Raw genomic sequence first — 25287 nt, forward strand, 5'->3', positions numbered from 1 at the left:
TTGGGAGTTCCTTTGAAGAAGGGGACATCTTCTCTTTCATCCTGAAGGCTGAAAATTCTCATATAGGATGGGTGCGGGGCAGCTGACCCCAAATCCTGGAGAAAACCCCATGCTCGCCTTTCAATTACTTTGTAAACTAAGAAACTTCACGTTTAGGCCGTGTGTTAGAACTGAGAACGAGGATGTAGATATATTATTAAAGGGGATTCACTAAGTTGGTTTATATGACCGGCTGGGTAGTCCAGCAATGGCTGCCTACGTTCTGGAGGAGCTGAGAACCCAGCAGACACTCACTCTGTGAAGCCAGAGCTGAGGGCCTGGAGGATCCCTGGAGAGCCACTGGTCCTCTGGAAACCCTGGAAACCTGAAGAAGCTGGGTTCTGATGTCAGTGCAGGATGGAGCAGCAGCGGCAGCCACAGTGACAGGGTAGATACACTCACCAGCAAGAAACAGAGGCAGGCAAACGGCAGTGCTTTTTCTGTGTTCTTCGACAAGTTTATACAAGTAAATAATGCACCTTGATCATCTGCATCCCAGCTTCCCCCTCCCCTTCCCCTCAGATGCCCCCAATGACTCCCTTTATATCTTCTCTCTCCCGCTGTGTCCCATCAATGCTTCCTGAAGGAACGTTGGCTGATTTTGTGCAGGTTACCACAGCTGCAGTGCGTTCACACACGCACTGGCCACCTCGCTGAGCTTACAGAGGAACACCACCATATCGTGCTTTTTTTTAAGAAATGTGGGTTGTGGGATCAGACTCAGGTAGATGCTCAGGCTTGTTTGGTTTACTGACTGAGCCATCTGCCCAGCCTGGGAAGGGATCTCTTCTGTCCCTCCTGGTGTACATCGGAGGGGTCCCCATTTCCCTCCCAATAAAGTGCCCTCTCCCACCTCTTCTCTCACCACCTGCTTGGTCCCGCCTTGTCTAACAGCCCTCCACCCCCTCACTGCCTTCCTTGGACACGCCAGGTCACCACACTGCTCAGAATTCTCTCTGCTCTCTGGAATGCTCTACCCCCCAGCCCTCTTCCAGACTCCATTCTATCCTGTGAAATGTTGCCCAGGATCACATCCCTAAGACCTTGCCTGTCCCATTACCTGTCCCCAACCCTCCCAACCCTCCATCCCACTGCCCAACCGTCTACCTTCCCACCCCACTGCCCAACCCTCCTAACCCCTACCCCACTGCCCAACCCTCCTAACCCCACTACTTAACCCCTACCCCACTACCCAACCCCCCACCCCACTACCCAATCCCCCACCCCATTACTCCCCAACCCCCTGCCCCACCACTTCGTTACCGTCTCTAGTCAGTGGACTGAACTCTTACCTTTCTCTCCTTTCCGCTAATACGTGCCTCCTCAGTTGGCCTGCTGAGGACGATGGCTGAGCCTAGCTTGTTAGGGTGGCCAGGCTCTGATCCTAGCAAGTGTGGGCACAAAACAGCTCTCACCTGAACAGGCAGAAGAATTAGTTCATTCTGGAGCCAAAGAGGAGTGACCATGGCTCAGGGACACAGATTTAGGTCACTCCAAACTCCATCTTTGAATGTGGAAGTCATTTCATGTTGTCTTTTATGGTAACAAACAGTGATAAATCAAGGTATTTTTTCAGATACATGGGTGGGACATCCCAGAGATGGGTTACAGCCCAACAGAGAGACCTTGGCTATAGGCCTCAGATGGGATTCTTAGCCCTTTGATGGTGGAGAATAGGCTTTTGTGAATACATCCCGAAAGGTTCAACCCATTAGTCATGGGATGTTAGGTCTGGCAGACGTGGGCAAAGAATGGCTATTTAGAGAGCTAAAGATGGCCCAAGATGAATTATGATTAGGCTGTGAACCTGGAACATTTCAACCTCTCCATGTCGCTGAAGTTTTAGTCAGTCAGCCAGCCTTTGCAGACATGACTTCTTTCTAGGAATTCTGTCTCGTAAAACTGTGACCATGCCAGCTTATTAGAACCTGGTAATATGCTGTGACTTACTTTGTTTTGCATGGAAGGGATGGGTCTCAGGACCTAAAGCATGGTCAAGCCTCTGCTACTGGGCTATGCTTTTTCTACATCTCCACTCCCTGGCACATACTGGGAATTAACAGAAGTATGGATCCATTTATCTGTGTATGGATGAGTCAGTTGGCTGTCCATCTTATATTGTATATTCTTCTGGAGTTTACTGGGCTTTCCAGAACTTACATGAGGAGATACCAGAAATAATCTCCAGGTACATCAGCCACTGTACAGTTTGCTCAGCAAGATTATCTGCGCCTCGCGACAGGACCACAGTTTCTACATGCGAAGTCCCTGCTACCCTTCGGGTTATGTGTCTGGTGGTAACTGGTTTGTAAACTTAGCTGGCTGGGAGTCTGGGATGTAACACAAGAGACAGAGGAGATATTCCAGCTACTGAAGACCTGACACATAGAAAAGGGGGTAGGGTAGATCCTTGGGTGGGGTGTGCAGCAGCCATTGACGTCATTTAATGAGACCTTCTCCCTGTCCCCGGAGATGCCTGCACTCACCCACGGGTAGCTGTGTGACCCCGTCAAGGTCTTGTCTCACCACTGTGATTTGTTGCGGTAAAAATAAGGAAGGAGTCTGGAAGCCGTTAAGGTCTCTTTGTGCAGAGACCATGGCACTACACCATGCTGAATAAAACTCCATCATTATAGCGTCATTCTTTCCAGAATGCACTGCAGATAATTCTAGAAAGTGTGCGTGTTGTTTGGATTTGACTCCATTCTCAACTTTTAAGGAATTTGGTAAGAACGTGTGAATGGGGACTGGAGAGATGGCTCAGTGGTCGAGTGGAGAGTGCTGCTCTGGCAGAAGACGTGAGCTCAGTCCCAAGTCCCCAAGTCCAGTGGCGTATAACCACCTGTAACTCCACTTCCAGAGGGTTCTAATGCCTCTGTCCTCAGTGGGCACCTGCGCTCACATGAATATCTGTATACACACACACACATGCACACACACACACATTTCACACACACACACACCTTAAAGAAGAGAACATGTAAATAGATCCATATTTCCTATTGATTTATTCATTCACTGATGTGTGTGTGTGTGTGTGTGTGTGTGAGAGAGAGAGAGAGAGAGAGAGAGAGAGAGAGAGAGAGAGAGAGAGAGAGAGAGAGAGAGAACTACTTTGGGGAATTGGTTCTCTCCCGCCATGTGGGTCCCTGGGATTAACTCAGGTTGTCATGTTTGACAGCAAGTGTCTTTAACCACTGAGCCATCCCACCTACCCTGAGTGTGGTGTCTGTCTAAAACCTGCTTTCTTCTCTTAGAATAGCAGGGCATCTATGAATCCATCGGGGACGACCTTCACCGTGCTCGTGAAGGTCTAGGCCATTTCAGCCTCTGGTCACCTGAGGCTGGACTTTCTGGGAAGCCCCAGTGTCAAATTTCAGTCCCATTTGTCAAAGTACCAATTTCTATTCAGGGATGGTGTATAACAACAGAAAGATCCTCAAGTCTGAATCCTTAAGTGTTTCAAAACTGAGATGGATGGAAGGAAGGAAAGAGGGGAGAGACAGGCAAGCGGAACGCAAGGATGACGGAGGGACGGAAACGCTGGAACAGTGCAGCGGCTGGGCTGGGCTCCCAGGAGTGTGGGGAGAGGAGGCTGTAGCAATGGAGGGCCCTGTGGATCTTTCCCTGCCAAGATATTATGTAACCCACAGAATGGGAGGGCAGGGGTGGCCACCCAGGCTGTTGGCTCAGCTCCTGTGTTTCCCCGACTACAAGTCACTGAAGCCACCACGGGCATCCAGCCAGAGCCTCAGAAGAGTTGCTCTCAGCATCTCTCAGGCAGCTGGGAACCCAGAAGGAGCTCCATACAGACTCCCTGGGCAGGCAAGGGGCCTGTGATGGTTATACTGCTCATCAACTCGACAGAAGCTAGAGTCACCTCGGGGAAAACCTCTGGACGTGTCTATGAGGGAGTTTCTAGATCAGGTTAATTGAGGTAGGAAGACCCACCTTAAATGTGGGTGTCACCATCCCATGGTCTGGGGGTTCCAGACTGTCTAAAACATAAGAAAGTGAGCTGAGAACCAGCATTCTCCTCCCAGGGCTTCCTGACAGTGAGTTCCACGTGAGCAGCTGGATCCGGCTCCTGTTACCACAGCTCTTCTGTCATGGTGGACCATCCCCTCCGACTGTGAGCCAGAGTAACCCTTCCCTCCTTAAGTAGCTTTGGTTAGTGTCTTAGTTACTCCTCTACTGCTGTAATAAAACATCATGACCAAGGCAGCTTGTAAAAGGAAGTGTTTAATTTGGGGATCACAGTTCCAGGGGGTTAGAGTCCATGGCTATCGTGGTGGGGAGCCTGGCAGCAGGCAGGCAGGCAGGCATGGTGCTGGAGCAGTATCTGTGAGCTCATGTCTTGATCCACAAGCATGAAGGAAAGAGAGCTAACTAGGAATGGCATAGGCTTTTTGAAACCCCAAAGTCCTCCACTAGTGACACACCTCCTCCAATAAGGCCACACCTCCTAATCCTTCTCAAAGAGTTCCACCAACTGGGGACCAAGCATTCAATTATATGCACCTATGGGGACATTCTCGTTCAGACCATCACAGTTCGGTAGTTTGTCAGCACGGAGAAAGGTAACTAATATAGGGGCCTATTGGTAAATGGCCTAGCTAAAGATTTGTGACACCCTTCCAAGGCAGTTGGAATTTCAGTTTCTTCTGTGTACATCCTCAAAGAGAGAATGTCAGATGCAAAATTCGTTCTTAAAGAAGGAGTTAGGTGAATTCCCCCAAGGTCAGGCAGATTGCTTGCTACTTCAGTCTTGAGGTGTTGAGAGTAAAAGCAGCTAGAGCGATGGCCCATTTGGTAGAATGCTTTGACCTGTGTTCTGTCCTATAAACCCATAATATACATATAAGCCAGGTGTGGTGGCACACGCTTGCAATCCCAGCACTAAAGAGATAGGGATAGGAGTCCTAAGGCTTGCTGGGCAGAAAGCCTAAACTAGTTGGCCAGTCCCAGGCCAGTGAAAGATCCTGTCTCAAAAACAAACATATTAAAAACCAAATTAGGGAGTGTGTAAGGAGTGACATCTGAGGTTGTCCTCACACGCACATGCACACATATGCACGTTGACCTGCACACACTGGCAATTCTGGGTTATGACACCTTCATCTGATTCTCATTTCTTCACAGCCCTCAGCACTGCAAAAACCTGGATTACTTTTTAATCTTCTTTCCTGTTTTTGTTATTCTGCTGTTGGGCTGATTATGCAGAGCCGCGTGTGTTGTTGATTTTGCGACACCTGTTCTCCAGGGACAGAGACAGAGCTCTGCTTTCAAACCATGCCCTTGATCCTCTCACAGAGCGATGCATGGGTGCTCACCCTGTCCACCAAGACCCTAGAGACTGACCCTTTACATGGGCTTGTCACATGAGCCACACCAGGCAGGAGGCTCAGAGGCACCAAGATCCCAAATCTCTTAATACCCTTTAGCCCTCTGTCTCAAATGGTAAAGGAATAAATTCATGGGGAAAAAAAAAAAAAAAAAAAAAAACAAACCCAGCCTCTCTGCCAAAGAGGACAGAAAGCAAGTTGGCTGTGATGGTGTCACCTGGAATCACCTCCAGGAAAGTGCTGCATCACCCCAGATCAAGGGCAGCAAGGAGGTCTGGTGAGTGACAGTCCTGTTCTGGCTGTGTCTCAGACAGCAAAGCCTCAAAGCAAAGTGAAAACAGATTCCTGCACAGGAGTAAGGAAAGTGTGAGAGCCTGCTCTGTGCTCGAGGGTGATTGTCCTGAGTCAGGGTAAGGAAAGTGTGAGAGCCTGCTCTGTGCTCGAGGGTGATTGTCCTGAGTCAGGGTAAGGGAAGTGTGAGAGCCTGCTCTCTGCTCGAGGGTGATGGTTGTGAGCACATCCACAGAGAATGCCTCCTTTCATGTCTCATTTATGCCAGTTACTCAGGATATCTCCAACTTCTTCAACTTTTTACATCTTAATGGCCTTTCCAGAACTTTCCAGGACATGGACAGCCATGTGTAACTATCCTAGAAGGCATGAAGATGTTCTAAAGAGACATTGTGCCTGTCACTTTGGTTATCAGTGGATCTCTAGAAATTAGAATTTCCCCAGCAGTCTCCTGCTAGGGGAAGGAAAGACTTGGAGCAGGTGTCTCCCTGGGTGGGGGGTGGGGGTGGGGGACTTGTCTCCAGGAAGAGACTTCACACAGTGCCGACAGCCTGTCAACACCTCGCAGCAGGGACTGGAGCCCAGACAATGCGGGGTCAGTGACCACACCTTAACCAGGACTGTTGGGCTCTGCACACCTCTGCACACCTCTGCACACCTCTGCACACCTCTTGCTCCCTACTTAAACCTGAACCTCACGTCAGGACCCTGAAGATGGACTTACAGGGGGCCTCTTTCTTTGACCCTTTCTCAATGTGACCACAGGGAATCAGTCTCTTCTTTCTGCTTTTCACTACTGTCTGTCTGACTGGCCTCTTGAGGATGGGTTCCCAAGCTGAGCCTCCCTGCCAGGACTCAAGGTGCTCAGTTACGCTGGTGGACTAGGGTGACCTTGAGTGGCAGAGGAAGGAGAGAGCTGCCCTGAGTCCTTCACAGGTCTGCTGACTGAGGGCAGAGGCCATTTCAGCCCGTGTCATGTCTTCTCAGAGCTCCCCCAGACCCTTTCTAGATGTTTTGTTTTATGAAAGAGAAAACGTGTGTTCTCCGATAGGTTTTCTAGACAAATGGAATTTAATCTATGATGTTTTATATACCGTGTATGTGTGCACATGGAGCACGCGTGGTGGCCAGAGGACAACTGTGGGAGGTGTTTCTCTCCTTTCTACCACGTGGCTCCCAAGATCGCACTCTGCTGTCAGGCTTGCCTGGCAAGCACTTACCCGGGTGAGCCTTCTCCCTGCCTTTAGTTTCCTAATCACCTCCTTCAAATGGTACCAAGAAGGTGTCTCTGAGCTATTCTGAGACTGATGACTCTGATTCTGGATTGATCTGGATCTTGCTTCCTGAGACCTTCCCCAAACTACTTGCTGACAGTGCGGTTAATTTCCGGAAGGCTGTGAGGTAGGAACGGGTTCAGTGACCCCCACTGCTGTGGCCGGGAACATGTGTGCCTCCATGTTGCAGGTGCACAACAGCTGTCTTTTGAGTGACTAGTTGAATTAATGACTGCTGAACGGTGAATGTGGATTTGCATTCTTTGTGTGCAGATCCTCTCTAGTCTTCGTTTAGAACCCATGTAAAGCCCCAGACACAGTGCTGAGAAGCACACCGTGGATCTACACGGCTTTAGATACTTGCTGTACGGCTCCCCTCGTCTTTGCCTCCCTAGAAGTAGACACCAGCCTCAGGTTTGGGTTTGGAGCTCATCTGTGAAGTGCTCGCCAACCTATGTGAAGCCCCGTGTTGGAACCCCAGCATAAACCAAGCATGGTACACACACACCTGTAAACCTAGCTTAGAGGCAGAGGCAGGAGGGATCAGAAGTTCACAGTCTCAGGTACACAGCAAGTTCCGGGCCAGCCTGGAATACAAGAGACCCTACCTCAAACCAACAAACAAGAGCAAAAACTATCCTGAATTTACTTTTCATCATTCTCTCTCTCTCTCTCTCTCTCTCTCTCTCTCTCTCTCTCTCTCTCTCTCTCTCTTTTTCTGAGACAGGGTTTCTCTGTGTAGTTTTGGTGCCTGTCCCGGATCTCGTTCTGTAGACCAGGCTGGCCTCGAACTTACAGAGATCTGCCTGGATCCTCTTTTTTTTTTTTTAACACAGTTTTAGAGATCATATATCTAGGGCTGATATGGTGTCTCAAAGGATAAGGGCACCTGCTACAACGCCTGGCAGCCTTCATTTGATGCTGAGTACCACATGCGAGAGAGAGAACCAGCTCCTGCAGGTTGTCCTCTGGACATCCCCACCCCATGAACTGTGGCGAAAATGCATGCATCACACACATACAATAAATCAAAAATGAATAAATAAATAAATGTAATGCAAAAAATTTAAATCACACTGCTAAGTAATAATGTTTGCCTGTGATTGTGTCTGATCATTATAAAAATAGTGTCAAAAAGGATATAACCTATTGGTTTTTAATCCATCATGCTTCCTTGAAACACAGCTTTAAAAGCCATGCAGCTATGCATCCCTCAACAGTATGTTATCCAGTTTTTGCTTAGCTTCTGAGGTCTATGTAAATGGCAGCTCACGACATATGGTATTCTGTGACTTGCTGTTTTCCCATCCCATGTTGTGTTTTCAAGTTTCACTCAGCTATAGATTGTTCATCATTTGAATGGCACAATACATTCATGAAGGCTCCTGTAGATTAAACCCGAGTTGCTTTCTAGTGTGGAGCAATTATGCACAATAATGCTATGTACATTTAAAAATACATGTGTGTGTGCACAAGTGCATGTGTGGAAGCAGAGGACAACCAAAGGAGTCAGTTCTCTCCTTGCACTGTAGGGGTTCCGGGAATGGAACCTGGGTCATCAGGCTTGGCAGAAAGTGCCTTTCCCAGCCAAGCCATCTCACCAACCTACTGGAACAATGTCTGAAGTGACAAGGGGGAGTGAAGGAAGAGACGCAGGATGTTCCAGATAGACCAGATCTGAACAGACAGCAGCAGGGAGAAAGGAAAGGGAGGGTGGACTGTGGTGGTCAGATAGGGAGGCCCTCTGCACAGAAAAGACTAGAGAGTTATCCCAAAGGCCGAGGGAAGAGAACAGTGTTTGGGAAAGGGAGGGCCGGGCTTACGGGTCAGAGCAGTTTCCTTTTCATGGACTGTGTGAAGTGTTCATGGTTCTCTCTCTTGTTTTACACTGCATGCACACTCATGTGAACAGTTATTTTAACAACTACGTGTTTTTCCTTGCAGTTCTTTGAATGTTAGATAACTCGTTGAAAAGAAGGGATACCCTCTTTCTTGGAGGGTAAGGAGAAGAGGATAGACTTTGACTTTATGTTTTTATTAATTCCCTGAGATTCTACGCATGCGTACAATGTGTTTTGATCATATTTGCCCAAACTCTTCTCAGACCCTCCCCATAGTGCGCTCTCTCTCTCTCTCTCTCTCTCTCTCTCTCTCTCTCTCTCTCTGTCTCTCTCTCTCTCAAAAAGATCTTCCTCTATAGCTCAGCCAGTTTGCCCCGACTCTTCTCTAACACCCCAGGCGGCTGCACGGTGAAATATCTGTCATTGTCTTTCACAAATGTCTCTGGCTGAGCACTGTCCTGTGTGCCTAGAATCCCAGTGACTTGGAAAGGTGAGTTCAGAGAATTGAATTCAAGACCAGTCTGGGCAACTTAAGATCAAAAAACAATAAACCAGGCATAGTAGCTTCCTGCCTGTAATCCCAGCATGTGGGAAACTGGGGCAGGAAGTTTGCCAGGAGTTCAAGACTAGCCTGGACTACCTCATGAAACCCTCAAAAAGAAAGAGAAGGCTCAGTTGTTTGCTTTGCAAGCATCTCCAGAGCCCAGTAAAAAAGCTGGACATGGGCTGGAGAGATGGCTCGGCATTTGAGAGCACTGGCTACTCTTCCAGAGGACCCGGGTTTGATTCCTGGCACCTGCATGGAGACTCACAGACATCGGTAGAATCCAGTTCCAGGAGACCTGATGCCCTTTGCTGACCTCCTTAGGCACTGCACGCACAGGATACATAGGCATGCATAAAAGCAAAACACTCATACGCTTTAAAAATATTTTTAAAGTGGGACCCAGTGGCATATACTTGTAATCGCCGTGCTGGGCAGGCAGAGAGGGAACCATCCCCGGGCTCACTTGCCAGCCAGTCTAGTGAGCTGGTGAGCTCTGGGTCTCAGTAAAATGACCTTCCTCAAAACGCTACATGATTGGCTCTTGAGGACTGACAACTGATGTTGTCCTTTGACCTCTATATGTGTATGCACATGCACACGTGTCCTTCTATATACACACAAACGTGCACATACGGACACACACACACACACACACACACACACACACACACGAGTCAGGTCAACAGCAACAGAACGCCGCTCTTTCTCACAGTCGGCTGGTTCCAGCATTAACCCAGGTGATGTTAATCTAAATCACCAGGTGACTATAAATGTTTGACTCATTTCCAGAGTTCAGAAGAAGTTGATTCTGTCCATTTGGGGGGCAGTTTCTCTTTCCTCTTTGATCTTTCTTTCTTTCCACATCCTTCTCCTCTTCCTGCCTTGCTCCTCCTTCTCCTTGTGCCTCAAACTCCTTGTGTATCTGGGGGTTGGGGTGGGGGTTCTACTCTCCACCAAAGACGAAACCATACAGCATTGTTGATACACAATTTGAAAACTTGTATTTGAGGCATAAGGAGTAAACTGCTGAAATGTGGTCATATGCATAGCTTCATGCTCCATAACTGTGTATGTCATGTGACCCCCACTCTTGCCGATATGACCACACATGTCCACACACACATGTCCACCTCCCCAAAAGGTGCTCATGTCCATGTCCAGTGGCCTCTCTTCCGATTCGTTACTGAATTCTTTTCCACATCCCTCGACTTTGCCTTCTTCAGGCATGAATGGATTCTGAGCGTGTCCCTTTTGTGTCCTTCTGTGGCTGACTTCCTCTGGCTCAGCATGAAGTCTTGGTTGGTGAACTAATAGTTTTATATATCAATAGCTCCGTTCTTTTTACTATGCAGGACTTTCAGAAGAGTGATGAATTTGTTTGACGAGCTAGTTTTTTTTTCTGGAATTTTCTTCAATACAACTGATAAGTATTCTATAAGTTGTAGCAAAAGCACTTTCTTCTCTCCCTCCCTCCCTCCCTCCCTCCCTCCCTCCCTTTCTTCCTTCCTCCCTCCCTCTTTCATTTTTCAGGGTCTTCTGTACTCCAGGCTGCCCCAAACTTACTGTGTAGCCGAGGGGAACCTGGGGCTCCTCATCTTCCTCTCTTGACTTCCAATGCTGGGATTGCAGCTTGCGCCTCCCTCCCCTCCAACGTCCTCTCCTGATTTTACCAGCAGGGAGCTGTAACGTGAGAACCACTATGCATCTAGCTTCTTCTTATGCGACTCCTTGAGTCACCTCCTGCCTGAAAGATCAGCTACAAGAAGGGGAGTCAAAAGCAGTGCAAGGGCTGGCAAGATGGCTTAGCAGGTGGAGATGCTTGCTGCCAAGTCTGACGACCTGAGTTCGATGCCCGGGCCCCACACGGTGGCGACGGGAGAGAACAACTGCTACAAGACATCCTTTGAGATGTGCACTGTGGCGTATGTGCACCCATGCACATATACACGTTTGCACATGCACACATCAACGAATGAATGTGGGTGGTAACCGTTGACTAGCTGCTAGCCAGGGGTGCTGCAGAGGCTATCAGTTGCAAGCAGTGTTCTGATTTCAGAGAAATTAAAATATGCAAGCTGTGTGTCTCTGAATCAATAAAACGTGTATCAGGTTTCCATATCTGTGTGGGTCTGTTTTTAGGTTTTCTGTTCTATCTATTCCTGGGCTTCCACCACATTGTGTTAATTAGGATAACTTTAAAATACATCTTGATATTTGGTAGGGCACATTTCCACGTCTGATTCGTCACGAGTACCTTAACTTGACTTGGGTTTTCAGTTTCTCTTCAGAGATGTTGGCACCAGCTTCTGCACTTGTGGCTCCAGCTTCTGGAGAGCCCGTGTTCACGCCCACCCTACCTGTGTTTGCCAGGCACACCTTATTTTGGCTGACCTCATTATATGGTCAAGCCACCTTGCCTTGGCCCCTTGCTAATCTGTCACCCTCCTCCTTCTACAGTACACACTGTGTATGTATATGGTGTGTGTGTGTGTGTGTGTGTGTGTGTGTGTGTGTGTGTGTGTGTGTGTGTGTGTGGTGTGCACATGCAGAGGCCAGAGGAGGATGCTGTGCGTTCCATTCTGTCCTCCACTGTGCCTGGTACAGGCTGCCTGAAGGAAGCTCCAGGGGCCCTTGTTTCCTCCTCCCTGTAGGACGGGTTACAGAAGCACTCAGACAAGCCTGACTTTATTATTATTTTTAATAGTTTACTTATTTTTGTTTTGTGTGTATGGGTGTTTTGCCTGTATGTCTATATACCATGTGGGTGCCAGAAGAGGGTGTCAGATCTCCTGGAACTGGAGTTACAGACAGTTGTGGGCCACCATGTGGGTGCTGGGAATTGAACCCAGGTCCTCTGGAAGAGCAACCAGTGCTCTTAACTGCTGAGCCGTCTCTCCAGCCCCCAGTCCTGGCTTCTTGTGTGGGTTCTGGGGTCTGAACTCAGGTCCTAATGCTTACATAGCAAGTGCTCTTACCCACTGAGCCATCTCTCCAGGGCACATTTTTAATGTAAAATCCTCACTGTGTGCCCCCAGCCACTTCTGTATTGGAGTCTCACACTTAAGGTCTCTCTGCCCCTCACCGTCATCTCACAGCCCGATACTGAGCAACTTGAGACGGCCCATACTCCCAGAGTCCACTGATACACTAACCCTGCTTGCTCTACATTCCGGTTCCCTCTGGTGGACGCTATGATGAAGTCAGTTGCCCATCCCCACTACCCGCTTGCCTCCCGACTGACCCCAGTGCTCCCTCGTGTGACCAACAGTCATAGCACGATGACCTCTCACCAGATCTGTGAGTACAATAACCCTTTACTGGCAGCACTATAACAAAATACTAGTGAAACCTATTAAATAGCTGGACAATTCTTTTCAAAAGAATTATTGGGCTTTGATCCCATTGAATATATAGATAAATTTAGAGAAAACTGGAATTTCAAACCTGGAGTTTCCTTTCCCAAGAGCATATCTAATGCTTTCAATCAAATTCTGTCATGTCGTTAAAGTTCTTCGTCATATGTATTAGGTTTTATTCTATACAGCTTATATTCTTCTTGTCATTGCAAAACTCATTTTAAAGTTGTTCTTTTTCTAAACCACTGTTGTTAGCATATGAGAATTCAGGTTTTTGTTGTTTGTTTGTTTGTTTGTTTTGAGGCGGAGTTTCTCTGTGTATCCCTGGTTATCCTGGAACTGGATCTGTAGACTAGGTTGGCCTCAAACTCAGAGATTTGCTTGCCTCTGCCTCCTGAGTGTTGAGATTAAAGGCATGCACCACCACCACCCGGCCATTTTTTATTTTCTTGAGAGAAGATCCTGAAGGTTGAACAATCTGTCTATCTATCTGTCTGTCTGTCTATCCACCCGTTTATTTATTTGGGGGCAGGGTGTCACATTCCCCAGGATAGCCTCAAACTCACTTGACAATGGAGGCTGACCTTGAACTCCTGAAACTCATGCCTCCAACCCTCTCCTCATGAGTGCTGGGGTTGAATCACCAGCCCTGGTTTATTCTGTGCTGGGAATAGAACTCAGGAACTCAGGGTTTTATGTATTCAAGGCAAGTTCTCTACTGACTGAGCCGTGGTCCAGCCCTCAGCAGATCTTTATGAAAAGCAGGCTGGCCAAAGCCTCTGAGTGGCTGTGAGGGCGAACGTTCATTTTTCTGGCTTTCCAATGCAAGTGACTGTTATTTGAAAGTACTGAGAGGTGTGTCTTCCCTGTTGCATGTACCTTCATCTCTCTCTCTCTCTCTCTCTCTCTCTCTCTCTCTCTCTCTCTCTCTCTCTCTCTCTTTTTTTCCAGAGCTGAGGACCGAACCCAGGGCCTTGTGCTTGCTAGGCAAGCGCTCTACCACTGAGCTAAATCCCCAGCCCAGCTTTGCCTCTTTAATCGTTTGGTCCTTACGCCTTGGCTGAGATCTCTACAACAGATTCGGTCATACATAGAACGATGGTGATGAGTGCCCTTGTCTTGTTCTTTTAAATCTTGGCAACACTGGGGATGGAATTCAGAGCTTTGCCGTGCTAGGCCAATGCTGTGCCACTGACCTGCATCCCCAGCCCTTGTTCTGGATTTTGAAGTCAGATGTGACTGACGTTTCAGTATCAAAATGATAATTGCTGTAGATCTATAGATGATGTATATTGTGTTAAGGATAAAAAATCTGTTGGGTTTCTCTTTTTCTAAGAAAATTCTCTCCCTCATCGTGAGTGGTATATTGGTCTGTTTTCTGCTGCTATAACAAAATACATGAGTTTGGTAATCTGTAAAGAAAACGGGTTTTGTTGACAGTTTTGGAGGCTGAAAATCCACGGCTGGACAGCTTTTTGGTAGATGGCAGCACATCTGTGGCGATATGTGTAGAGGGGAGAAGGAAGAAGCTGTTCTTTTGTGTGCATGTATGTGTTGTGCTTGTGCATGTTGTGTGTGTGTGCAGATCCATGTGTCCGTGGTTTGAGGACAAGTGCATGCATGTACATACGGAGGCCAGAGGAGAACCTCAGGGGCCATACACCCTGTTTTTAGAGACAAGGTCTCTTTCTGATTTGCTCAGTAGGCCAGGCTGCCTAGTCATCGAGCCCCAGGAATCGCCCATCTTGTCTCTTCGGCGCAGAGATTACAAGTGCACACCACCATGCTTGGCTTTTTAGCAAACGTGTGCATGTTGGGGGCTTCTGGTTAACCAGACCCGGGTCCTCATGCTCACACTGAGGACTCTATCAATTGTACTGGCTAGTTTTGTGTCAACTTGACACAAGCTTGAGTCATCTGAGAACTGAGTGAACCTCAACTGTGACATTGCCTCTAGAAGATCCAGCTGTAGGCAAGCCTGTAGGGCCTTTTCCTAATTAGTGATAGATAGGGGAGGGCCCAGCCCATTGTGGGTGGTTCCATCCCTGGGCTGGTGGTCCCAGGTTCTATAAGATGGCAGGCTGAGCAAGTAGTGGGGAGCAGGCCAGTAAGCAGCCCCCCTCCATGGCCTCTGCATCAGCTCCTGCCTGGTTTGAGCTCCTGCCTTGGCTTCCCTCGGTGGACTGTGATTCAGGATATACAAGCCAAATAAAGCCTTTCCTCCTGGAGCTGCCTTTGGTCATGGGGTTTCATCACAGCAACAGTAATCCTAAGGAAGATATCAGCTGAGCTGCCTCCCTGGCCCTGGTGAGTTTTTGTTGGTTTGTTTTTATTTTCTATTGTTATTTTTTCTATCAACCAGTTCTTGCAAGGCTACTTATTTCTTAATTCCCCCTCAAGGGCAATGCTCAGTAATGACCTAGTGACTTTCCCCAACAGGCCTCACATCTAAAAGGTCCCATCACTTCTTAATAATGCCACATAGCAGACAGATTTTTCCAATGAAGGAACCTTTGGGAGACACATTTATGCTATATACAAACCATAGCAAATAGATGATAGGTTTTTTATCATTTTCCTTCTATGGAGATGATCAAAAGTGTCATGTGGTGACTGTGGTTAGTGGTGTTTATAGACTCTACATTAAGACGCACTTGTATCCCTAGAATAAGCCAGCTTAGTCACACGTGTGACCTTGGTCACATCTCAAGATTAGGTCTGCTTTGCTTGCAATTGTCTTCTTCGTGTTAGGCATAAGAATGGACTAATTTTCTTTTATCATATATTATCTTTTACTAGCCCTCACAGTCTCATAGAGTAAGTTAGAGAATAGTTTTTGTTTTTAAAAAATATTTTTAGGAGTCTGGAGGGATGGCTCAGTGGTTAAGAGTACCTGCTGCTCTTGCAGAGGACCTCAGTTCCCAGCACCCACATGGCAGTTCAGAACTGTCTGTAACTCCAAATCCAAGGGATCCAACATTCTCTTCTGGCTTCCCTGAGCACTGCACACATATAATTATAGCCTGGTTCATTCTGTCCAAGTTTCCAAGCTTATTTGCATAATCTCACATGTAAGTGCTTTTTAAAATTTTATTTTCATCTTTAATTATGTATGTTGTGTAAGTATATGTACATGAGTGCAGGTGCCCATGGAGGCCTGTGGTGCAGATCCCCCCCCGGAGCTGAAGTTCCAGGTGGATACTGGGAATTGAACCCAAGACCTCTGGAAGAACAGTAGGTGCTCTTAATCACTGAGCCATGCCTCCAGCCCTCACATGTAATTGCTCATGGTCTCTTAAAAATTCTGTTTTATCTGTACTGTTGTCTCCTCTTAAGCTTGCAATGGTTTATTTGAGCCTTTGTCTTTCTAGTCACGATCAGCCTTACCAAAGATTGATTTATTTGATTAGTTTAACTGAGAAAGAGGATCTTGAGTTTCACTGTCCTCTCTACCAAGTCTTCGTTTCTTGCTTCACAGATTTCTGCTCTTACGTTCTGTTTACCATTCTGTGTACTTTGTCTGGACTTTAAATTTTTCATTTTTTTTTACTGTCATGTATGATTCCTGTCAAGGCTATGGATTTCCTTCTAATTAATATATATATATATATATATATATATATATATTTTTTTTTTTTGGTTTTTCGAGACAGGGTTTCTCTGTGTAGCTTTGCGCCTTTCCTGGAACTCACTTGGTAGTCCAGGCTGGCCTCGAACTCACAGAGATCCGCCTGGCTCTGCCTCCCGAGTGCTGGGATTAAAGGCGTGCGCCACCACCGCCCGGCCTAATTAATATTTTTATTGCATCCTGAACTCCTTGATAGAGGTATTTAATAATAATCCAATTAAAATTTTGAAAAGTTTCTATTGCAATTTTCTCTTTGATAAATGACCTAATTAGAAATGAATATTTTAAATTTCAAATGTTCGGACATTTAAAATACCACATTGTTCTTGAAATCTAATGTTTTTCATTGAATTTAGAGAATGTATTCTAGATACTTATTCCTTGATATTTGTTAAAATTTCCTTTATGGTCTAATATGCTTTCTTAGGAATAGAATTTTCCTGTTATGATGGCAAGCTTGTATTGCTAAACACACATGTAATTCTTACTTGTTGGGATTTAGCGTGGTGATGCCCCTCCCCCATCCTGCCTGCCTCATTCCTCCTGTGATGGCTAGTCGTTGTAATCCTCTTGACACAAGATCGAATCGTCTTGGAGGAGGAGCCTAGGGGTCGCTGCCATCGATTGCTTGTAAGCAACTCTGTGCCCGCTATAGGCAGTGTCACCCTGGACTGTATGAGAGAGCAGGCTGAGCAAGCCGTGGGGAGCAAGCCAGTAAGCAGCACCCCTCCATGGCCTCTGCATCAGCTCCTGCCTCCAGGTTCCTGCCTTGCTTTCCTGTTCTAACTCCCCTCATAATGTGAGGTGTAAGATGACATAAACCCTTTCCTCTTCAAGTCACTTTAGGTCATGATGTTTGTCACGACAACAGAAAGGGTAACTCAGGTGTGTCTCTTCCTTTAGGTATTTTTAAAATATTTATTTATTTATATTTTTAACTATATGTATGCAAGTGTGTCTATGTATGAGTATGTGCATGTGAGTGCAGGTGTCTGAAGAGGCCAGAAGGGCTTGTTGGAAACCTCTGGAACTGGAGTTACAAGGGGTTGTGAGCTGCCCAATATGAGTGCTGGGAACAGAACATGGGTCCTCTGGAAGATCAGCAAGCATTCCTAACCACTGAGCAATCTTTCCAGCCCCTCTTATGTATTTTCTAATATTCAATTCTAAACATTCAAATATTTTACCATTATGTAATGACCCTCTCTACCCAAACAATCCCTTTTGTCCTAAAGTACACTTTACATGATAATCTAGCCACTCCCGTCTTAATGTTGCTTCCTTCCTAACACGTTTCCTCCGACCATTGCCTTTAGTCTCTCGGTATAAAGCTGTATGCATAATTAATTATATGTACAACTATATTGGCAAAATACAAACAGACAATCTCCCTCTTTTAAAATATATTTTTGTTTATTCTTTCAAACAATTTTTATTTTATGCATTCATACAGTAGGTTTTTATCAGATCTACCCCTATTCCTTCCCCTCTAACTGCTCCCAGACCTCCCCTGTCATATTTCCCTCACAACTTCATGGCATCTTTTGTTTAACCCACTGAGTCTAGTTAGTGCTGCCAGGATGTGCCCAGGTCCAGGGGCATCCACTGGAGCATGGGCAATCTAACGGGCCAAATCCCTAAAGAAAGCCGGCGTTCCCTCCTGCATCAGCCATCACCGGCCAATAGCTCCTCAGCTAGGGGTGAGATTTCATACGCACTCCTCACAATGTCTAGCTTTTGAATGAAGAATGCAATCTATTCGTGCTCATTGTAGTGATTGCCCATATGGCCTTGGCCAACACAGTCCCCCCTGTCTGTCTGTCCATCTGTCTATCTGTCTATCTGTCTGTCTCTCTGTGTTTTTTATGTGACATGTGGGTGGAGGTCAGAGGTCAACCTCAGGTGCCAGTCCTTACTTTCCACCTTGTTTTGAGATGATCTTTTGTTCACTGCTGCGTACCCTACATTAACTGGCCCTTGAACTCACGGGGGTCTCCCATCTTTGCTCCCCATCTCCCTGTAGCAGCCCTGGGACTATAGACACTACATACCCTGATTTTTATGTGAGTTCTGGGGACTCAAACTCAGGTCCTCAAGCTTGAACAGCAAGCATTTTCATACACTGATCCAGCTCCCCGCTCCTTTCTTAAAGCTCTTAGAAAGAACGTCCACACATGCAGCACCCTAACTTAGGAAGAGCGGTATAGAACAGCTGAGCTTTGTTCCTCCCAGGACAGGGGTGCCCTGCAGTGCCACAGGCCTGTGATTTCAACGACTCCTGGATATAAAACCTAGAGAGGATGCCTCCTGAGGTCCTCAGCTGCAGTGGAGGGGGCCCAGGGAGGCTGGTTTCTGTCCTGGGAGCATCCGTGTGCTGGAAGGCAGGCTCTCATGGATGCTGGGCTCCTGTTCACTGCCTATGAGCAGGAAATCCTGGAGCTGGACTTCTAGCTGTGTCTCAGTAGACACTGGTGTCTAGGTTTATGCAAAGCCTCAGGACAGTGCGTTTGTGTCGGAAAGATCACATCAGACTTGGAGACTCAGGGGATTTAGAGATCTTAGACATTGGTGAGTTCATCTCACTGCACAATGATCTTTTCATGGGGTGTATGTCTAACATCTATCTTTTATTTTCATGTGTCTTGTTTTTTGTATTTCTTATATTTATTTGTTTAGTGTATGCGTGAGAGAGAGAGAGAGAGAGAGAGAGAGAGAGAGAGAGAGAGAGAGAGAGAGAGAGAAAGAACATGCTTATGGGAGTTGGTTCTCTTTACCATGTGCCGTGTGGATCCTGGGTGTCAAACTTGGGTCTTCAGACTTGGTGGCACGCTGCTTTACCCGCCCCCCTCCCCCACCAAGCCATCTCATTGATGAAACTCTTGGGATTTCTTTTCTTTCTGTTCCTTCTTCCTTTTTAGCCTCCCCTCGGGAACACTCCTTCTCACTGAGCACATCTTTAGGGAAGATGAATTGGGAACCTCTTAAGTTGTGTTTCCTGGAAACATGCTCATTTTGCTCTTCTCTTTTTAACCTGGCTGTTTGCATCCCAGGTTGGTCTCGGACTTGCTATGTAGCCAAGGATGATCTGGAACTTCTGACTCTCCTCCCCAGTACTGGGGTTGAAGGTTTGCACCACCACCACGTCTGGTTTCTGTGGTGTTGGGGATCAGACCCAAGGAAGGCTTCATGTGTGCTTAAAGTACCTTGATCCAGGCGTGGTGCATGTGCTTTCAATCCCAGCACTTGGGAGGCAGAGGCAGGTGGGTCTCTATCAGTTCAAGACCAGCTTAGTCTCCATAGTCACAGGCTGGCCAAGCCTACATAATAAGACCCTCCTCGAAGCATAATACATACATATGGACATAAATATGGAAATGTTAAATATGCAAATGAACATGCAAATACATAAAGAGGATCACTTCCTCTCTGTCTTTTAAGAGCTGTAGCCACTATTTTCTGGTTCCCACCAACATGTTAGGAAATCTCTTATCCACAACTATAGGTGATCCGTCTCTGTCTTTCCTGGCTGTTTCTCAGAGTGCTTGCTGGGGCCGAGTGTAGCTTAGTTTTGTTTCTCTGCCTGCTGGTGAACGCTGTGTTTTCTGCTTCAGCTAGATCCCAGTCTTATTGGCTTTAGAAGTTCTTGGTTTTCCCCTCTTTACAATTTGCCTTCCTACAATTCTTTCCTTGTGCAACTCCAGTAATTGGTGGCATGTGAGTCTCCTTTTCTTTCTTAAGATTTTTTTGTTTATTTACTTTATGCATATGAATATTTGCCTGTATATATGTATGTGCACCACATGCACACCTGTTGAATCCCCTAGAATAGGGGTTACAGATGTTTGTGAGCCACCATGTGGGTGCTAGGAATCCTATAAAAGAGCAACAGGAGCTGTTAACCACTGAGCCATCTCTCCAGCCTCTCCCCCTTTACAGATTTTTATTTCCAATGTATGTGCATTTGTGTGTGTGTGTGTGTGTGTGTGTGTGTGTGTGTGTGTGTGTGTGTGCGCGCGCACAACCAGGCATGAACCACGTGTTCAGGTGCTTAGTGAGGCCAGGTGTGAGATCCCCGAGGAGCTGGAATTACAGGTGCTTGTGAGTCACCTAATGTGCGTGCTGGGAACTGAACTTCTGCCCTCTGCAAGAGCAGCGAGCGCTCTTCACCTGAGGCGTATCTCCCGCCCCAGGGCCGTGAGTATCTCTTTAGTTTTAATTGCTTTTTTAAATTATTCTTCTATTTATGTGTGTGGATGTTTCACCTGCGTGTTTGTCTGTACACCACATGCAGACCCGGTGCCTGCGGAGGCCAGAAGAGGGTGTTAGGTCCCTGGGACTGCAGTTACAGAGGGTTCTGAGCCATCCTATAGATGCTGGAAACTGAGTCCCAGTCTCCTGGAAGGGCAGCAAGTGCTCTTAACTGAAAAGCCATCTCTCCATCTCTTTTAAAAATACAATATTTTAATCAATTTCTTGAGAATTTCATACATGCACACAGTATATTTTGATCGTATTTACCTTCCGCTCATTCCCCCAATGTCTCCCATGTCCTCTCTTACTTGCTACCAACCTCATGGGTTTGTTGTTGATGATGATGAGTTAATAACCCACTGCGTTCCGTTTGTGCTGCCCATCTATTCTTGGGGTTGGGGACATCCTCTGGAACATGGATACCTACGAGTGGCCACGCCCCTAAAATGGGCTCTCCCTACTCCAGAGCCACCAAATGCCACTAACTCCCAGGTGGAGGTGAAACGCCACGCCACGCTTGAATACCGAGTGGCTCCACCGTGTTCGGACAGCCATGGCGGCTGCAGGTTCCTGAGTGCAGTGGTTCGGTCATGTCTAGAAGACCCCAGTTCTGCTCTCTGGGGATGCTCCTGTGCTGTCTCACCTGTGGCTTGTTGAAGGTGTGAGCAAAGTTGTTTTCCACCAGGAAGCAGCCAGGAGCCCTTGGTTTGCCCCATTTGTCTGTCCCGTTTATTCTCGGCCCACTAATTCGCTTGCTTCCTGAGAGTTCAGTGGAACCTTGAAAAAGAATGTCTTCAAGGCCAGTGAGATGGCTCAGTGAGGACAGGCATGTGCTCCAAGACCTGAGTTCCATCCCCAGATTTTGCATGGTGGGAGCAGAAAACTGACCACACACACACACACACACACACACACACACACACACACACGCGCACACACACACACAATGTAATAAAAAATTAAACAAAAAGTATGTTTTCAGTCCAGAGACTGGATGTAGCAGGATAGATCCTTCTGGAAGCAGAAGCCTGATGGGTAGGGAAGTTTTCCATGACTAAGACAGTTTTGAAAACCAGCGTCTGCCGACAGTGAGAACTTACAGAAACAAGCCTGGTTTCGGGTCCAATAAATGAAATCAGCACTCAGTAGCAGGGTCTCATTATTCACCTCATGGGAGGGCAGGGAGGGGTCATAGGGCCAGTGCATCCAAGTTTCCACTTGAGTGTCAAGCAGAAGCAGATCAGAGATCTAACTCAGCAGAGATAAACTATCTGGAATTATAGAAATTTGTGAGGCAAAAAAAAAATGCTTTATATGCTTCCAGGAAATACAGTTTTGTGTCTATGTGTGGGCTAGAGGACAACCCGACTTTCACTCCTCTGGCACTGTTGGTTTTATAACCCAGACTGTCATAGGGACCTTGCCTGCTCCATCACTAGCCTGTCACTCCCCTGTACACCTGCCATTCCTCAGTGGCTACCTCTGGCACAGATTAATGCTCACCCTGGCAACCCCTCCATCTAATGGATGGCCCAGTGAACACAGGCTCCAGCCACAGAACTGGCTGCATCCAAAAGGAAGCAATGCCCATGTGATCCGATTGCCAGAAGGCAAGTCTGAAGTTCAGAAGGTAGCCGTGTACTGTCACCGCTTCCGATACAGCTCTGTAAGATGAAACAGGGCGGCTGCGTCCAGCACAGACTGCATGTCCACCTCAGGCTGGGGCACTGGACCGAGGCACTCTGGGACCCAAAGTCCAAAGACTTTACCAGGCTTAGGGAGTGGCCAGCCTCCTGCAAGCTACTGACTGCCTAGGGAGATGGGGAGAAATAGGGACAGATGCAAGATCCGGACCGAGTACGAGGCCCACCTGCCATCCGTGAGCTGCTTGACAAGGACCCACTTCCCATCTGTAAGCATCTGCGGCAGAAGTGGGGTGAGGAAAGGGAGGAAGTTCCACTGTCCCCCTGGGGTACCTTTGGTAGGAGGAACCATCTCCCTCCAGAGAGAGATGGAGAAGGCAGTAGGCCCCTACCAGGTGGGACCATTTGAGGCGTCCACTTCTGCTGGTCCCACTGCTCTTCCTGCTTTTGGTCAGCAGGGAGTTCATTGGCCCGTTAGGTTGAAATCTCTGCTTTGCCTCCAGCAGTCCTCTCTGTGGGCCGTGGCCTGCGCCAGTTCTGGTCGTAGGCCTTGCTCTTAGCATGGGCTATCAGCTGCCCATTCCTGCAAGAAGCAGCCAGACTCTCCAGTGTGACACCTCTGCCCACCATGGGCCTAATGAGAGTTTCTTGCTCTGGGCTTCTGTCCCTTTTTTACTTAAGGACCCTTATGATGCCTCCTGGTGGGAAGAGGAACATCGTATCCTCTGTACATTGGCTGGTCCTTCTTCCTTCCCTGCATCAAAAGATGCTGCTTCCTGGCCCAGGGGAGTCCCAGGGGATCACTGTTGTGTAATAGTGGTAGATCACTGTCTCTGCAGGATTTGGGGGACTGTGCTGGGTAGCTGTCCCTCACAGATGGTTGTCACAGGACTGGGAGGATAGATGCCCTGTGCTTTGGGGCAGCAAAGTTGGATGCTTGTAGCTTTGGCAGAAAAGCCGCCACCCCCCCACCCCCACCCCCCCACCCCCCACCCCCGCTCCAGTTTTTTTGAATCATAATACAGGGTCTACTCAGGACTCCTGGGACTGCAGACAGTCTGAAACACACACGCTCACAGGCACACACTCACACGCAGAAGTTACATTTCCCCCATACAGACCCACGACTAGGTTTAATTAATAAACCAAGCACAGGAAGAGAGTAAGAGAAATGACAACAAAGGACAGCTATAACTATTATAATAAAATGAGAATATGGTCTCTTCAAGAATTCAAAAAATAATATTTGCAGACTTTGGTGGTTGATTGTAACCAAGACGGAGGAAGACAAAAGCATGGGCCAGGGGCGCTGTGGTGCCCCCAGGAGGAGCATGGAGACAGTGAGGTTTCTGGGTACTTAGAAAGGAGGCTGTCTGCCCACAGGCAACAGAGTAAACCGAAAGGGGTCCCTGTTATTCTCCTTAGGGACCAATTTTACGAAGACAGCCCCCCAGTCCAGGGGTGCATCCAAGGGGATGGTTTGGCTGGTTATTCTCTGCAAGCTCTGATGCCCGCTGCCCCGCACCCCCCACCTTGGGCTGCTCTGACAGGAGTCTACTCCATGCCTTCTAGGGAGATGCCCAGATTAATGACAGAAAAGGTGAGAAGGCACAGTGGTTTGAAGGCGGGTCACCACCAACTTAATGGAGGGAGAACAATTATACTTCTAAAGATCAGCTTCATTAATGGCTCTGGCGAGGAGGTGACTTCACACCTTCTCAGAAGGAGCAATTTGCAGGCTCTGCGGTGACTCTGAACTTTCAGGGAGGAGGGGCAATCTCCTCAGCTCAGCTAAGATCAGATGGGGCAGCTTCAGACCCTTCTCTGGACAAAGGACAGACCCGCAAAAGCTCCAACATGGATTCCAGGGCATCCTGGTGAGCCTGCCACACATGCCCAGGGAAGCAGGAGGGTCTGCACCCAGCCCCTCTGTACACTCAGGACCTCCTTGTTAGCCCTGGGGTGTGGGGTAGGCTGCGCCTGGGGCAGCTCTTAGCCCAGCTCTGCACCAGCTTTAGGATGTCGCTAGCAGGGGATATAGAGGACAGAGATTAAAGGCTAGAACCCAACACGTACAAATCTCTCCTATACCGACTGTGTGTCTGCCTCTGCAAATGTCACGAGGATGGGATCTGCTGTCTAATGTGTGGCACTTGCTTTGAAATACATAAGTTGAAATATAGGGACCTACTTTTTCGGTTAAGTAAGAATAATAGCAAATCCTATTACATATGAAATCTATGTGAATACATATCACACCCACGGTGTGTCATTCTGAATATCATGACGTTCACCTGCGTCCCAGGAATTTGGATCTCAGCCATCTATGCATATATCATCAGTCCATTTGCAGCATCCAGAAAGGAGTCCTGAAATCAGCTCCGGGCCCCCACAAGCTGGGCCTGTCTCCATTTCCAGGGCCTCACACATGGCTTGTTTTCTCGCCCTGTGTGTGGTCAGCAGGCAGCATGAACTTGACAGCCCCGTCTTTCTCCCAGCCCCTGCGGATCCTGGTGAGTCTGCGGCTGAGGCAGGGCAGGAGGAAGAGGGCCTTGGCCAGGATGACCACACAGGGCAGGAGCAGCGTGAGTGTGAACGTAGGCGGCAGGTAGAACTTGTAGTGGTTTTCTTCAAAGGCACGGGTCCAGCCGTAGGTGAGCGTGTGCAGCGTGGCCAGCATCAGGGCCACGAAGCCCAGCGTGGACTGTGGGAGGGAAGAAGGCAGAAATGAGAGGAGGGCCGTGGGTGCCAGGGCACTGCTGGTTCCAACCCTACCCCCCCTTCTTTCTCTTTTAAAACTTTTTTTTACATTTTGTTTGGTGTGTGTGTGTGTGTGTGTGTGTGTGTGTGTGTGTGTGTGTGTAGGTCAGAGGCCAACCTGGGGAAGTTGGTTTTCTTCTCCTTCTCCATATGAATCCCAGGGATGAAACTCAGCTTGTCGGACTTGGCAGCAGCAACTGCCTTAACCACTGAGCCATCCTGCTGGTCCTGGTCCTCGCCCCCTCCTCTCTCTCCTTCACTTCTTCTGGACCGGGCTTCTCCTCTTCCAGTCTAGCCTCAAGCTCGGTATCT

General features: G+C 47.8%; 2 protein-coding genes across 5 annotated transcripts in view; one reads left to right on the plus strand and one right to left on the minus strand.

Annotated features, from left to right (window-relative positions):
• CUNH2orf76 (chromosome unknown C2orf76 homolog) overlaps nt 1–25287 on the plus strand; it is a 134069-nt gene that overhangs the window by 79126 nt on the left and 29656 nt on the right. The window contains exon 7 of one of the 4 annotated variants that reach the window (XM_052736750.1): nt 13645–14224. The exons of 2 other annotated variants lie outside the window; for them this stretch is intronic. The gene's annotated coding sequence lies outside the window, so the exon portion shown is untranslated. Of the gene's footprint in view, nt 1–10867; nt 11408–13644; nt 14225–25287 lie in introns of those variants that run through there. One more of the 4 variants, XM_052736748.1, reaches the window with a different exon arrangement.
• The window catches only part of Steap3 (STEAP3 metalloreductase), a 48726-nt gene continuing 46837 nt past the window's right edge, over nt 23399–25287 (minus strand). Inside the window, exon 5 of the mRNA XM_052736744.1 lies at nt 23399–24919. Coding sequence (XP_052592704.1) covers nt 24638–24919 — 282 coding nt within the window. The 3' untranslated portion in view covers nt 23399–24637. The remainder of the gene's footprint in view (nt 24920–25287) is intronic.

The sequence above is a fragment of the Peromyscus californicus genome, unplaced genomic scaffold, assembly GCF_007827085.1.
Source record: "Peromyscus californicus insignis strain IS unplaced genomic scaffold, ASM782708v3 Scaffold_14__1_contigs__length_90479793_seg_2, whole genome shotgun sequence".
Lineage (NCBI taxonomy): Eukaryota > Metazoa > Chordata > Mammalia > Rodentia > Cricetidae > Peromyscus > Peromyscus californicus.